The sequence below is a fragment of the Lepisosteus platostomus genome, chromosome 8, assembly GCF_059453375.1.
Source record: "Lepisosteus platostomus isolate fLepPlt1 chromosome 8, fLepPlt1.hap1, whole genome shotgun sequence".
NCBI classification, from domain to species: Eukaryota; Metazoa; Chordata; class Actinopteri; order Semionotiformes; family Lepisosteidae; genus Lepisosteus; species Lepisosteus platostomus.
Genome location: NC_142618.1, coordinates 50,163,847 through 50,180,879, shown reverse-complemented (window position 1 = coordinate 50,180,879; position 17,033 = coordinate 50,163,847). Strand labels below are relative to the sequence as shown.

Sequence of the window (17,033 nt, the reverse complement as noted above, 5' to 3'; positions counted from 1 at the left end):
AACATAAAATGTACCATGAAAAAAAACTGGAAGAATTTAATTCAGGCACAGAGTCTGCTGTTAGTTTTAAAATATTACAGTACTAAAACCAATATAATTCTAAACTGGTAGAGTATTTGCCAAGTCTGACTTCTAAATGATGTGGAGTCCTGCCAGTGAGAAACAGTCTTTTGAATGTGCCATGGTTCTTTAGTCTGGCAGTTCTGACCATTTTTGTCTGGAAACTAAAACAGTACTGTATGTATCGCAAGTGGCATTCTGTCTACAAGTAAATAGAATAAAGACGATACTGCTTGAGTGAACTGTTATCATTCTACAGCACTAGCTTGAGTATCTTGTAATTACGAGACAACAAATTTTTTCTTTTTTCTTGGTGGCAGCCATGCACTTCTGTAAGTGTGTATACTGTATGCTAAAACAATTATTCCAACAAGACTGTATATTGAATATACAAAGTTAGAAATTGATGGAACTTTTTACATGACTGAAAAGAGGATGTTGTTACGATATCTGTCTTGCATCTGTTTAGTACACAAACCATTTTTGATTTGGAATTAAAATGAATAAATTAATGTATCAAGAAACTAATAATCGTATATACAGTAGGTCTATTCTTCACATAGTGCAGAGTAATCATGTTATTAGCTATTATTAAACACACTGAGGTAATAAAGGGGTCACAAAATTGCGCTATGTATATTTTCCAGGTGCCAGCTCAAACTGCTGTAACTGATTTTTTTAAAAGAGGATACTGTATATTTCTTTACAATTAATGATTAATTCTGATGAAAACATAAGAATTCACAATTCCTTGAACAGAAAATTTCATTTTTTCACATGGAATTCGGTTTCAAACCAAGAATTGTGCATTTTGCAAAAAAAATTAATGTATATACAGTATAACACTAATATAAAAAAGCTTCAACTAACACCATAGAGTAACTATAAAAGCCAAATGTGTTCTGTATTTAGGAACAGTTACATAGGCTCCAACACTCTTTGATTGTCACTTATTGTGGATTACTCAATATTCGTAAAACTACCCCTTTCTACCTGACCTTAAGAAAAACACAACATGGTACAGATATATATATAAGAATGTGTTATTCCCAGTTGAATGTATGGGGTAAAGAAAATCCAAAACTAACTTAATTTTGCTCTGTTATAACTAGTTGTACTTTTACCATAGCATGGAATACTGATTAAAAATTAGTTTCTCTATTTGTCCAACTCATAGATTAAAATGTTTTTATAGTATAAACATATAATTGTATTCACTTCATAAATATATGCACTATCTTATTTATAATTTTATAAATAAATAATTTTTTATAATTATAAGAAATGTATAATTTTTCTTTATGTTAACAATGGAAAGCTGTGGCTTGGAAATGGTGATTTCGTCATTTAAGTGGCAGAAACTTAACGGAGTCTGAAGTGAATGGCAAAACAAAATAGAGGGAGATACTGTAGCAAGTTTTCCTTACATGTCTTCATGGGGCAGCACAATAATCATTTTTTGACTCGGGACATACTGAAATCAGAAACTTGTCTATTGAAAATTCTGTGGGATGGAAAATTACCAGACGTTTGTTGGCTTGACAGCAGGCGCTCAGAGCGATTATCTGAGATCGAAAAAGTTTAGTTTCAGCTGTTCACTGACACATTCAGCGTGTGACCGGAGAAAACATTTTAGGACTTTATTTCTTGGTGTTTGGTTACGTAATGGGATATTGAAACAAATGGGAAAACTGAGACATACAGTACGTAGCTATATTTATATTTGGTGGGAAGGTGGTGATCTTTAAAGTGCTCATGAAATCTTACAGAAGGCCCCAGATATTAATTAACTGTGGTTTTGCAGACAGATCACACAGTAACGGGCCAGCCAGCCATGGCCTCAAAGGAGCCAAAGGGCATCTGTCTCTTATAATTTTATCCAAAACTTCAATAAACTGACTGACTCAGTTGTTGGTTTTTAATGGTCAAAACTAGCCTCACTTTCGGGCTTGACTCTATAAAGATTCTTATCAAAGCTGCATGACTGTGGCTCTGTACCTACATGGCTTGCCACTTTTATGTGCCATTGAAAAAGATTTTTCTGCTGTGAATCACTGAATAAGAGAGTGGTGATTTTTACACACAGAGTTATAGGGCTGTTTTGGAAAATGCTCTAAGCCTCTTGTGGAAGCTGTTTCATTGGGGTTGTTCAAATAATGGATTGATTAGGTTCTTTGATCAACTACAGGCAACCAAATAAGCAAGAGGAGTCAAAATGACCTTGTCTCATTTGCAGCCTCTTTTACTCTACTGTATCTTCTCATTCAGTACATCCATTCAGTATGGTTGGATTCAGTTTTAGCATTGCTACAGAAAATAGTAAGCTACCTTTATTAGATGAAATAGCATATTAAGACACCTTTAAGTGCAAAGATCTTAATAAGAAGAAGTAATAAGTTGTACAACTTAATGAAAAGTCAATTCATTAGTGAGGGCTGCATGACTTAGTAGGATATATCACACAAATATGAAAAACACCAGGTAACAGAACAAAGCGTTAAACAAGCACTGCAGCCATTTGTTGATGTATGTTGATTATGAATATGTTGATTTTGAAAAATTATGTGTCTTAGGAGATGCAACGCAATTTTTAACGATTTGCAAATACGCAGTAGCACACTTTATGTCCTGACAACTACAATCAAGAATCACTTGTAAAACGCGATGCTTCGCTGCACTGTCTCACTGAGAGTTATTTAAGGGCTCCTTACTGGCACTCACATAGAACGCACATGAAAACTGACATGTTGCTTAAGTATTTAAGGTACTTCTATGTGGGTAGCTATTTGACCTTTAAAGATACTATTGTTACTTCTCCATTAAATCTTGAATGTCGTTCATAATACTGTATATCAGGTTGTACTGTGCAAAATATAGACGCTTTCAGGTTGTTTTCAATAATACGTTTTCTTGTCCAACAAGGCTTATGCTGTTAAATTTTACAATTACATGGTTGTTAGTGTGTCTATCTATCGACCATTTAAGACAACTTAAAGGATAGTTAGGAAGCATTTATAACACTAGTGACAATTATCTCCGGTGATTTAAAATTAATTTGTCTTTGTGCACTTTGTGACATTCTGAAGCTTAGTGTTTGGTGAGTTACTGTAGAAATGTGCAAGAACTGAGAAATTAGAAAGGAAAACCCAAACAAAAATTGCACATATATTTTTCTTAGTGGTATTGTGCACCTATTATCCTTGGATTGTAATACAGTACATCATTGAGGGTCCCATCTCTCAAATTTCAACTAATGGAGAAATCTGAGTTATCTAACCTGAACAAAATGGATAGGTGGCAACTCTATTATAGACTATTGCTGCATATACAGTAACATTTATGCTGAATATAAATTACAGGCACAAATCTACCAAGCGACTGCTCACCAATCAAAAGTCACTAGCCCCTTGAACAACAATGCAAAATACAATAATATAAATAATTTCTGATTTGGAAGTTTAATGTGATTACTATAATTATGCTTTATAATTCCACCTTTTTGGTCTACTGCTCACTACAAACTATAAGGATTCCTACTCTCTGCTGTTCATTTAAATAAGAGAAATTACATGGTATTTTGAAGATTTCAACAGAGGCAAAGATATTGTCAATAATTTAAAAAATGCTATCAATTGAAGAAGTGGTAACTTTTACCCTAAATGTAAATGGCCGTTTACATTGTTGAGACAGGAAGAACAGAAGGAAACGTGAGAGCTATAAGGATCCATACCAATAGTTTCCCTTTTCACCTCTAACGGCCAAAATCTTTCTGATCTCTCAATCTGTATCCTCACGGAGGGGTCTCGGAACTACTGCAGAAAGAAGTCCCAAACCACAATTATCCTGAAACTTGGATCACTCCTTCCCCTTTCTCTCAACAACAGACTCGCCTCCTTCTAAATCCTTTCTATTTGCAGATTTAGAATTTTCACCACTTTCCTCCGTTTCCTCCCAGGTTTGGACACTCATTCTCACTTCCTCCTTGCCCCTTATTAACTACTCGATCTTTTGTTCTCCTCCACCTTATTTATCTCCTTCTTTGACTCTCTCCCTCATACCTGAAGAAGGCTCTATAGCCGAGCGGTTGTTTTTTCTTTTTTTACCTTTGACATTGGAACGAACCTTCATTTGTTCCTTTAAAGCCTACTCATGCTGTCACAGCTATCTACTCAAACATAATGTGTAATCTAGTGTGTTACACAAACTTAAGATTGGTGTATGGTTTTTGCAAAACATTATAATCAAATTTTCAGAAATAATTATAAAAGAAACTGAAAATAGTTATTCTATGATTCCTTTTCTGTTTGATCTTATTTCTTAAAAATATTAAATCTGTCAGTCTTTACTGAGACTGGAATAATTTTTGCAACAAATCAGGAGTATGACAGTAGTTAGTTTTCACAATAATTGATGTATAATGTGGGAGTTTTCTGAATCAATAATTAATACAATGAAAACAAAAAGGCCCCTGGAATTGATTTTTCTATAAAACATGTACATTAGAACAGAATATCACAGCAGTATGTGAACATCTTATTTTTCTTCAAAGATGTACTATACATAGTCTGATGTTCACATATCATCCAAATTATAGATGGTCTTTATATCCAAATCAAAACAGCTCTTTTATAGGACAGTGGTTTCCGTCTGTAGGAAAGACTGTGCCCTTGAATTGCGATGAAAATGGGTTGTATTCTCAGATCCATTTCTGGAAACAGATCTGTGTAATCCATAGTCTCGGCTCACATGCCAGTTCAAACACATACTCCTCCATTTCCTTTTCAGTTCTCCTTGTACCTGAAAAGAGTTTTCCAAAAAACAGTCAGAAACGAAACTTTTGGGAAGTGATAGCAACATGAGTAACATTAAGTTAAGTACTGTACTATTGATGAATTGGGGCTCGATGTTTTCATGCATCAGTGATTTTGTATTGTTTCAGTATTATAAAAATGTATATAAAACACCTTAATAAGACACAGTACTTACTGGGTAATTGAATACTTAGTGTAAATGATGAATTACATAATTCATCAGCGCACAATAAAAAGTTAATGTATAATAAAATAACTGAGGCAGGAATAAATAGCTTTTAAAGCATTAGGTCAAAAATGTATTACTTGGTTAAATTAATATTTTTGTATAACAAAAAACCTGATAAAGTTACTTGTGATTTAGCTTCAAACCCTCAACAGAGGTATTTGGTCAATACAAATATAAGTAATGGACAGCATTTGTGTATCCAACAACATTAAAATGATATAATTTAAGAATCAAATCTCTTACAGTGCTATTAAACAGCATTAGGGCAGGGTGTTGTTATAAAGTGACTTTATGATTCTTAGTCAATTTTATCACATTTTAATGTCATGATCATAAACCCCTCCTCTTAAGGACGCTCCAGCCCTTCCTTGTTTTATTCGTAATCTCCTGCACCTGCCTTTGGTTCCTGCCCCTTTGCTATAAAAGCCAGACGTTCCTGCCAATCTGGGCTCAGCTTTGGAAGATGGACGCCCGGAAGCCCGCCTACTCGTGAGTCCAGGAGCGACTCGACGGCATAGGCTTCACAACGGCGTCCTGACCATCTGGGTCCGGGATCAGGGAGCGTCTGGCCCCATTACCCCCCTTTTATTCCCCTGACCCTTTGCCGGATCCGGCTCTTGCTTTTAACTCCGTTTATCTGTGTCACGATGGATCACCCGGATTTGGACATTGGCTTTCCCTGGATTATCTTGCGGACTCCCTTTGACTTGTTTGCCCTGGACACACAGCCCCAAACACCAGCGCACCTTGGACATGCCCCCTGTTCTTCTTTCAGCCCCTATCCTAGTCTTTTTCCCCGTGTTTTCTCACTCCCTTCCGGATTGTGACAGAGAGTATTAACTTAATAAGTCAATAACAAGTCAATGGTTTCTTTATCATGCACATATATGTTAGCAAAATGTAAAATTTGATATCCATTGTATGAGTGCTGAAAAAGCTCATGGCTACATTTGATGTCAGCTACATCTTTCTGTGTGATTAAGGCTATCATCTTTGCCTTTTTATAAAGGGATGGTTATCCCAATTATGTTACTCTGTCTGAAATCCAATATCTCATTTCATACATGGAGTGCAACTCAAAAGAACTTACCTCACTGTTTAAAAAGCAGTAGAGGATGGCAACCACAAGACCCTGCAATCACATTTAAAAAAAAAAAACCATTAGACGCTTTTTTTGTAAACAGTTAGTTCCTTTGATGACATGGTAATAAGTCAAATGGAGGTTTTACCTGGAAGGAACCGATGGCGAGTTCAAAAGATACTTGATATTCTGGTGACAAAGTCTGTGAAACAAACACGATGTAATGCACTCCAAACAATGGGATCAGCAGCAGAGTGGATTTGGCCAGTCTCCTGAAAACAGTCACACTTTATCAGTAGAGTATAGTACATTTACAGAGTCTAAAAAGCTACAAAGCATTAATTGTAAAGAACACAAATGCATCATGGCTGCTAACAACTGATCTGTATCTTGAAATATCTCAAACGAAATGGGAAATGGATCCTTGTGACTGGAACATGCAGTGAAGGATGATGTTACAGCACAAGTTTGAAACAAATTATATCCAGCAAGCCAAAGTAAAGAGAGCCCAAAGGAAATCAAGCAAAGGGCAAAACCTTAGGTCAAACCCACATGCAATGCCTTCTGTGTGGGAAAACAATCCTTGTGCTAATCACACTTTTTTATTTCCATGGTTTTGGATCCGTTTTCTCATGCAACTCCAAGAATACTGAACCAAAACCATGGAAATAAAAAATAGTCTGTTTTCACTGGCAGCAAGTTAAAACCATTATTATCAATATACGCTGTTAAATACAGTATGTGAAGTGTTTACAAAGTAACCATGAATTCATGAATTAAGTCATGTTTATAAGGTTTAGTGTCTCATCTTGCTAAATACAGTAAATATGGCAGTAATAAACACAAAACAATTCTGTGCCTTACACAGTCTTTACTCTTTTTGATTATAACACTTTCTTTTCTGGTTGAGTACAGATTTAGAGTACTACAAATCTAAGTAAACAATAGGTGTAATTTTAATTTGTAATAATTTTAGGAAACACTGAAAAAATCCTATAAAATCATGTAACACTTTCATTTTGATAATGACAGTATTTTCCTCTAGTCACTATTTTCTGAAAAGCAAAACAAGATAATCACATGATATTTATTTTCCAGTAAATTGTGACAGTAAACTATTAGACCCTTGAATTTGTAAAGAACCCAATTTTATTTCTGCAGTAGACATAAGGAGATGTTTCCCAGGTTACCTCTACACTGAAATAAAAGCCGCAGAAAATAATCATTTTGTACGAATTTTAAAACACTGAAGGACAGCCAAGTATTAATCATTAACAGCAAGGGAGTTTAAACGGTAACGAAGTTTAACAATGGTACTTTTAATTGACACCAAAATTTGCAAAGAAAACGTCACATATACTTAAGTATTTCCTCCACACAAGTTACAGGGACTTTTCCATGAACATATACAGTATCAAAGCCGTACTTACCACTCCTGACGTATTATAAAAGAAAATCTTACTATTTTGTATTATACGTAGTGCTTTGCATTAGTTGTAATACATGATACATATTTGCTTTTGTATATCTCTCTCTCCTTTATGAATTAGATTTCTTTATATATGTAAAGTCCTACTGGTCTACCTGAGCTACTGTATTTTTGTGTGTGTATCTAATGGATTTGCTTTAATAATTTTACCCTGTTTAACAGCCTCATACAAAAGCATCAACCAAATCACTGTACAATAAACATTATACAATGTTTATGTATATTAAAATGAACCACATAAAACTAGCTGTGTTCCCATTTGGGTACATAGAAACTAAACCATTTGGGCTTAACTGTTATATTATTTGCTTAACTGTTCCTCATTATGCCTATCCATCTCTGTGCGAGAAGTGCCGACACACTGTGTGTGCTACTTTCAAGTCTCAGAATGAGATTGAGAAGTCTCATCTAAACAACAAGGGACTGTCGCTATTCAGCTGTAGATCTTACATGCAATTAAAAGGGTTTGATCAGTCACTTCCCAAAGTCAGATCAAGGGCTGTAGGAAACACAATGTCAACCTGGCTTTTTGAATAAAACTAAGACTAAGTAAAACTCCGTCTACAAGATCCAGAAACAGATGCTTTTATTTAAAAGACTTGATTTCATTATATGAACTCAAAATGTTATAAAAGCAGTTTCTAAATGTTTACCTCTGGGATGGGTGGAGGGTTAGTGATGGAGCATTTAGGGATACTACCTGTCACATACAGTAATAACCAGTGCAATATTTATACTCAAACCACTTCCCACATACTGTATCTGGTGCTGGTTAAAGGACATACAGTAATCTCCAACACAGGCTGTTGAATTGACTATTAATTAGTCATTACACTGTGTCATTACATCTAAGGTAGTGTACTAACTCATGTATTCTATAATAAACTATTTTTATAAAGTGGTTACACCAAGTCTATTTTAAACACTCATTACGAAGCCCAGTTCTACATTAATAAGAACAGTGTGCTTGCTGAGTGAGTGAGTGAGTGAGTGATTGAATGAGTGTCTGTCCCTTACTTTTCTTTCAGAGGACCACATCCTCACCCTCACCACCTGATTTATAGCAGGTTTTATACTCGCACTTGGACAGTTTCATTTTGACTGCTACTCTTACATAACCACGTGGAAAGAGGGTCATAGATTGGCACAAACAAATATGAACAGGCGATATCGAATGGAGATAGCTCAGTTTAGACAATGCCATGTGGGAAAATGAAAGATTTGGCTGCCTTCTGTTTTCCCAAAGGGTCTTAAAAAGCAATCTGTCAGTGAAATACAGATGTTATCACATTTGGACCTGTTTTTTTTTTCGTTAGCCTTTTTTCTCTTTGTAAATGCAAATTCTTGGATCTCATTCCCTCAACAGCGAATGACCTTCTGTCTCCATGTGACCAGTGGGATCTAAGACGATTATCCACCACTTCTCCCATCATGCCAGTAGATGATTTCTAGGTTTCGTCAGCTCGTCTCTGAATACTGCAGACGTGATTAATAAAAGAGCAGCAGTGGACTAATCACTCAGAAAAGATGAGTGGCATCCATCATTCTTTGCAGTCTTATTTACTTTTCCCATTACACTGTGGGAAATATGTATGCATGTGCATACTCTTTGTAATCCATTTTTGTAGCTATACAGTATACTTATAGATTAGATAAGATATAGGTATAGATTTTCTCTATTTAGTTCATAACACTAATAATCATTAAGTGATGATTTCCGATCAAAGGAATTGTCTATAACTGCCAATGTATTAAATTAGTTTAGTTCATTTTTCATTTTGTGCTTTTTACACCATAATTGAATATTTCCTCTCTAAGCTATTATTCTACACTTTCTATAATTACTCTCAGTAGAATTATACAAAACAGAAACAATTTGTGATTTTTCTGTTTAACTGTATAAATACTTTACATGTAGGCAAAATATGACATTTTATATTGCACATATTTTATAAGGCCAGTGATTGATATGATTTGGCCAGAACAATGCGGTATTTTATGATGCCATCAAATTTGAAAAATACAGTGTGTTTGTATGTTTTGTTTTTATATAATTCCTGGTAACTTTCTTTATGTTATTTGCTATATTTGATATGTTTTGCAGATGTATAGTATGTATATAAGAATTAAATTCTAGTCTATTGCTAAAATGCATGAAAAGTATAAAAGTAATTAGTTTCAAACTTACAGTACTGCACAGTACAACAAACTGGCAATTAGATCTTAATGTAACATCAGTGATTTAATGGGTAGGAAATTTTCCTAATGCACTTTACAGACCAGAATCAAGGAATCATAGGAGAAGCGAAAATCTAAAGCTCAATATCAGATTGCCTGTTAATATAATGAAGGAGGAAAAACACATCTCATATTAACCCAGTGCACACAGTAAGTTGATAGACTCTGTCAGGATTTTATAGACTATGTTACACTATACTATTAATTTTGGCAAAAAAAAACATTGAGTGAAATGTAATAATTCCTCAGACATTTATATATTCTGCTCACTTAAAAAACTTAAAAAAGCTTTCAGTTGAGGTCACAAAAGATATCACTGAAAGTCCCCTTAGATAAAAGAGTTCACAGTGTCTAGCACCTGCTGTTTTGTTAAAGTCACTATAGGCAATATTTGCATAGAGCAAAGGTATATTTTAAATAATCTTCAAGTGTAAAATGAAGCTTGTACACTCTCCTCTTCACAAGCAGTTTCTGGAAACTGTAGTGAAGGTACAGAAACCACAACCAAAAAAAAAAAAAGAAAATAAAGCTCTGTTTAATGAAGATGTTATCCTTCATTTTGCATTTTTAAAACTCATTTGACACTTGTAGACTTACCACATGACGTGGAATCAAATAGCTGCTGTTTTTAATGAACACTTTTTCATTTTTAATTGTTAACATGTCATCTGCAGCTGGGAAAAAGGGAGGAGCAAAATCCTGTGATACGTGTCGACACGTACTGTATGTTAAGCGCCAGAAAATGTTGCCTGAAATGTCTTGCTAAAGCCCAAATGAATCCAAGCAATCCAAACAAGCAAACTGTCTATTTTATGTCTTGAATGGAAACTTACTTGTATTGGGACTGATCATTTCCTCCAACATCAGGGCACATCAGCTTCTGTACCAAGATTCTTATTATGCTTATAAAAAGAAGAAAATTTAGCTGAAAGAAAGGCAAGAAAAAATATTTTCTTAAAAAAAACACCACAAAAAGCAAAAACAATAAACCATTCAATCCAAAAGGATCACCTTCTTTATTATTTTTATTTGGTTGAATATATCGTCAGGCAGGGTCACTGAAACACTTTAGTGTGCCTCAGCTACTGTCTTTTTTACTTCTCAGCACCTTGCAATGTTGAATTATTAGTTTACAGTAACACAGTAGTTACATGTCTTTAATAATGCTCTCTTTTTAATCTTAAAATCTACAGTGCAATGTCTGTGCATTGTTCAGCTTATGATATATTTTAATTCTGCATTTGTTTGGTATGACTGAGCAGGCATGTACAGTACTTTATCAGCTGCAGTGCTACATAGTCCAAAAATGGTACAGTATGTGAAATAACGACGTACAGTCATCTCATGCTTTCTTGGATAATGGTAAAAACCCTTAACTATCTGTTAGGGTTAATTTCTGTGTAATCTTTATTCACAGATCATATAAGAACAGAACATTTTCTCCCTTGCATAAGGCCAAAAACGCCCCTGTCATCTGGGTACTCTAAATTAGCAGGTCTAATACCCTAATGGGCATTTATTCTCTACACTAATTATGCTGTTCTTTACAGAACTACAGTATACAGTATTTGTGTATGCAAGCAAGAAAACCTCTGTTAAATGTCTGTCTGATCTGCATGTCCCAGCTCTGTCTGTGCAGTGTAAACATTCCGAATGCTGTCGTTTGCACTTTTTTATAGTTAAGATGGTAAGTGTTTTTTATTATTAAAATGTTTTTAATTACATTTGTGTACATCAGAATAATTTCATCAGGGTCATTTAAGACTCAAACACATTCCCTGATTGGAAAGTCCCAAAGTAAGACAGTATTTGATATCTTCAACGGTCTTGTCTACCAGTGGAGTGTCAGCATCAGTTTTACCTGATGTGTTCACAAAGTCTTAAGACAACAACAAACCCACCAACAAATTAGTGTATACTAAAGGATCCCGAAGCGATTTACAGATAATTGGGGACCCATGTCATCTACCATTAAAGTTCAACAAACACCTGCAGTCTTTCTGTGCCTGCAGCCCCACTACAGAGAAGATCAGGTAAAGAAACACGCTCTCAGAGCTTTATAGGGTGACTCTGACTTGTTTTTTTGAAAGGCTTAATTACAGCATGAGTGAAAAGGATAGGAAACAGAAACAATTAAATGAAAGATTTTTTTACTGCTTCTCAAAAAAAAAAGGAGATGCATAGAAATTCCTATCAAAGCACAATTTAGATTTCTGTCTCATTTTGCATCTCAGAATGTCACTAATTCAACATTCCCTCAGTGTCAAGTGATGTAGATGAACACTGCAATAATACATCAGCTTATACATATTCAAGCATTGCTTTCTATTTCACTGCCTGCAGACTCTCGTAAGTGAGGTACAATGAAATATGCACATGAATCTCTGGAGAGGTGAACCTCAGCTGTGATACATTTTCCTTCTGCGTGTTTTATCTTGTATAATGCTGTGGCTTCACACTTTTCAATTTCACCACAGGATTAAAGAATATATATTTTTTCATTATCACTCACGAGCACAAAGTATGTAAAAAAAAAGATTATGCTGTACTTACTACAATGGAAATTATAATTGGGCTGTTGATAATCCATTTTGGAGTATCTTTATCAGTCATATCCCAACAACTGAAAAAAAAAATTAGCCAGGGTAATCTAAGAAAACACATTTTGAGTTTATATTCTTCAGCCTGTGTATTATGAAAATGTTGTGTACTTCTATCATCCATCCAGTTTAACCCTCGTATTATGTTGATAAATAGATACATCCATTGTGTTGTGGGTCACATCGACCTGCACAGTTTAAGTCTACTCAAAACTTAGTTTTGGTGTATTACTCAGTAGAGTAATGAAAAAAATAGTAAACTTGTTTTTATTTTAGCTCTCCTGGCCATCTACAAAGGACAATACAAGAGCATTTCTATTACAAACACTACACTGAATAACTGGTAATCGTCTTCAGGTATGCATACTTAGATGATCCCAGAAACACATTGGTGGGGCATTGAAACTCTAAGGCTGAAGGACATACTCTAGGTGTTTACTTCAAAAACCAAAATACACTGGCAGTATTTGTCCTAATATACTAATAAAATTTTAGTGTACTGTACCATAACTAGCCCTTTTCTAACACAGTCACTTGAAGTGGAATAAATCTGTCAGACAGGCCTTTGAAACGCATTTTGCACAATTACAGTACATGATTAACCAATGATGGAGACCACAAAGAGAAACTGTAACTCAGGTTAACCATTTTTATTGCAAACACAAACTTGAACCTTGGATTGCATAGTGTGGATCATAGAAATCTAGTTAAAATTACTGAAATTAAATGTGAATTTCAGTTCACATTTATTAAATATAGTTTAGTGCCATGATTTTTTTAACTACATATTGTTTTCAGTTTGGATATGCTTAAATGAATTGCGTATAACCAAAAACCTATAAAGGGAAACTAACTGCCAACACAGTTTATACTTTTCTTACCCACTGCATGTCATTTCATAATCTTTAATTTTTTCGGAAAGAAAAGAATAAAATTGCATCTTAGAGGTGGCAATATTTTGTACGCCCACACTGGGTCATTACATGCTTGCTGAAACATGTCCCATAATTCTAGTTGTTCTTTTTCAAAAACGTTTGGCCAGTTAACTTTAAACTTGGTAGCTATCATTTGGTGACAAAAGTTACATTATGACAAAATAGGAGTTCTGTACATTTTGTTCTCTTGCTGATACAGTACATATCCCATACTACACTGCTCCAGAGGAATTGTTTTGTTCGCTCAAGGTTTTGCCTTGTAATTGTATTTTTTTAAGGATTAGAATAATCGCTGTCTTGGTTTTTTACTACCTTTGTAGAGATATTCATCAGACTTTCAATCTGTGTAGCAAAAAGGCAATAAAGAATTTAAATGGGGCGAAAAACAAAAGGAAAAATGGCATGTTTAAAAAATATGTTTAGTCAATCACTCATTTTAATATGCCCATCAACTAATTAGTGGAAGCTAGATTTGGACAAAGAAACAGTTTTCAGATCTAAGGACTATGTTGAAAAAATATTATTAAGCTTTATTACTGTGTTTATAATTATCAATGAATTATTGATGAATTAACATATTCAATGTGGCTTGCTTCTATAATGCAAACGGAATAAGATCTAAATGAAGTTCAGAGCATTTTCCTGTAACCCATCTAATATTTTCTAACAACATTGCTGGCACTGACTTCTCTACTTACCCAGTATCTTCCAAATATATCCTTGCCACAATCCATGCAATTACAAACACAGCTGGAATTCCTATAAAAATAATAAAACAAGATTTAATTACACAGTGCAGTGTGCAAGATAAACAAAATCAACTGTATGACTTTAACCAGGAATTATGTTTGTTTTGTATTATTTGTAAACAAACTTGCATTTTTAATTATTCTTTTATATACAGTATAATGTTGTGTGTCAGGGGTATATTAAGATATATATCTTAATACTGTAGCTACTCCCCTTTCTCCTCACCACCACTCAGTTCTATCGGAAGTCAGTCTTTACTTTGGTCTTGGAAAAGAAAATTAGACTTGATAGTCCGGTTTCCCAAAATAACCACAGTGAGTGACCAAATTAAAGATGTTGATTTATAAAATGTTTATGAAGAAAAAATGATTTTTTTCACAGCCTATACTTGCTATATACTGTATGTATATTATTTTTTAATTATTTATCATTAATAAATCAATAATGTGAATAATCAAAAATGTCCCTTTAGTTACATGATTCCATATTAGGTGGATTTAAAGAAGTACAGTAGTGAAACATTACTGTAACAGAAAAAATAACACACCACAACTTTCACCTATTGATCTTCTTCATCCAGTGAAAAGTGAAGTTCAGTGTCGTGAATGATACTGCATTAAGCTGTGGCAAGCTTGCCACAGGAAAAACTGCTACCGCATACAGTATGTGAATGGCTCCATCTGAATACTGAATATTCTCCCTTTGAGTGATAGGTAAGAACAGACAGAGACGTATGTGGAAGATGCCCAAATATAGTTACAAAATAGCAAGCTAAGAGGTAAATGACAAGTTTAGAAGGTTGTATGTCAGTGTATCAAATGTGCCACCATCATAATTCTCATTCTCATCCTTCCGAACTGAAGAAGCAAGAGTGCTGTGAGTAAGCGCTACTTTCCTACAGCCTGTAGGGACTGTGGTTTTTTATGACTTGAGGAATATTTATTTGCTTTTTAATACCTGCCTGGCAGGACTCTCTGACATAATATTTTTTTTGGTTTAGGAAAAATGATTTTAGAAAGCAGACTGTTCTGTGAAGGGTTTTTTGACAGCTAAAGCAGACTGTTTTGTGAAGGGTTTTTTTTGACAGCTGTGTCTTGAATCATGTCAAATAGATTGGTCGATCTTTGAGGAGATGAGCGAGGTTGGCTTTGAGCTCTATAAGGTCTGGAGCAGTGAACCTGAACTGGAACTTTATTGCCATATGTAACTGGTAGACATACTGATACAATGAATTCTTACTTACAGAAAGTCTCTCGATTGTTAAAAAAAAGTGTAAAACACAAAGTGCAGACAGTGCATCAAGACAATATACAACAAACAGTAGATAATGTACAAGCAAACAGTTGGAATGTAAACAATGCAGACATGTACACAATGACTGCAGATGTGAAATAAATAAAATTATAATGAGGCAGATGGTGTAGGTGTGGTCCGAAAAGCATAGCCAAATGTGTTCGCCAATTACACTGCTTGTGGGTAGAAGCTATTGAAGAATCTAGTGGTATGTGTCCCTATACTCTTGTATCGCTTTCCTGAGGGCAGTGGGGTGAAGAGCTAATGCCTGGGGTGGTGAGTGTCCTCTGTGGTGGCCAGAATTCTACCACGGCAATGGTCCACATAGAGCTGTTTAATCTCGTAGAGACCACAGCCGATGATCTTCTGGGCCACATTCACCATTCTCTGCAGTGCCTTTTTTTCTTGAGAAGAGGTGTTGCCATACCACACGGTGATCCCGTTGGTGAGGACGCTCTCAATGGTGCAGCAGTAGAAGTTCAGCATCACAAGTACTGGCATCCCCGATTGCTTGAAGCACCTCAGGAAATAGAGGCACTGCTGAGCCTTCTTCAACATAATGTCAATGTTCACAGTACAGGTTAGGTCATTAGAATTGTGAATACCCAAAAAACTAAAGCTGGTGACTGTTTCCACTTCCATTCCATCAATACTGAGTGAGCTGTGAGTATGCTGCCTGTGTCTCCGAAAAGTATAGTATTAGTTCTTTTGTTTTACTCTTGTTCAAGTCCAGGTTATTGCAAAGTCACCATCTCAGCAGCTGTACAACTTACATCCCTGTAAGTGTACTCGTCATCATCACTGATCAGGCCTATTATAATGGTATCATCTGCAAATTTAATGATGCAGTTGTTGCTGTGTCTTGCTGTGCAGTTCTGAGTGAATAGGGAGTACAACCTTGCAGTCCGTCCCCTGAGCTTTGTCACCAGTTGGCTGGGTATGATTAAATTGAATGCTGAACTGTAGTCCAGAAACAGCATTCTCACATAAGAGATCTTAGTGTCCAGGTCTATTGTAGAGCTAGGGAGACAGCATCATCTACTGATCAGTTGTTGTGGTAGGTAAACTGCAAGGGGTCCAGGGACTCTGTGATGGAGGAGTTGATGTGTGACAACACCAGCTTCTCCAGGCATTTCATCACCACAGATGTTAATGCTACTGGACGGTAATAATTAAGGCACGTCACTTTTGCCTTTTTGGGGAGTGGAACAATGGTGTTTTTAAGCAGGTGGGGACAATGGACTATGACAGGGAGGAGGTAAAGATGCCCGTAAATACTGTGGTCAGCTGGACTGCACATATCCTGAGGACGTGGGGTGGTATCCTATCAAGCCCTGCAGCCTTATGGATTTTCACCCTACTCAGAGTTTTCTGCACGTCCTGCTCTGAGAGTTTCAGAGCAAACTTGCCCTATACACCTGGGGTCTTCTCTAGTGTCTGTGTTCAGAGCATCAAAGCGGGCATAGAAATGGTTCAGCTCATCAGGCAGTGATATATTGTTCATGTCAATCTCCTGGCTGCAGCACTTGTAGCCTGTGGTTGACTGT

The 17,033-nt window shown here is 35.5% G+C and overlaps 1 protein-coding gene across 1 annotated transcript in view; it reads right to left on the bottom strand.

Annotated features, from left to right (window-relative positions):
* Positions 1–540: 540 nt before the first annotated feature.
* vipr2 (vasoactive intestinal peptide receptor 2) overlaps positions 541–17,033 on the bottom strand; it is a 64,091-nt gene continuing 47,598 nt past the window's right edge. The window contains exons 8-13 of the mRNA XM_088643825.1: positions 14,142–14,202; positions 12,462–12,531; positions 10,742–10,833; positions 6,330–6,453; positions 6,191–6,232; positions 541–4,857 (exon numbers count right to left, since the gene is read on the bottom strand). Coding sequence (XP_088499951.1) covers positions 4,687–4,857; positions 6,191–6,232; positions 6,330–6,453; positions 10,742–10,833; positions 12,462–12,531; positions 14,142–14,202 — 560 coding nt within the window. The 3' untranslated portion in view covers positions 541–4,686. The remainder of the gene's footprint in view (positions 4,858–6,190; positions 6,233–6,329; positions 6,454–10,741; positions 10,834–12,461; positions 12,532–14,141; positions 14,203–17,033) is intronic.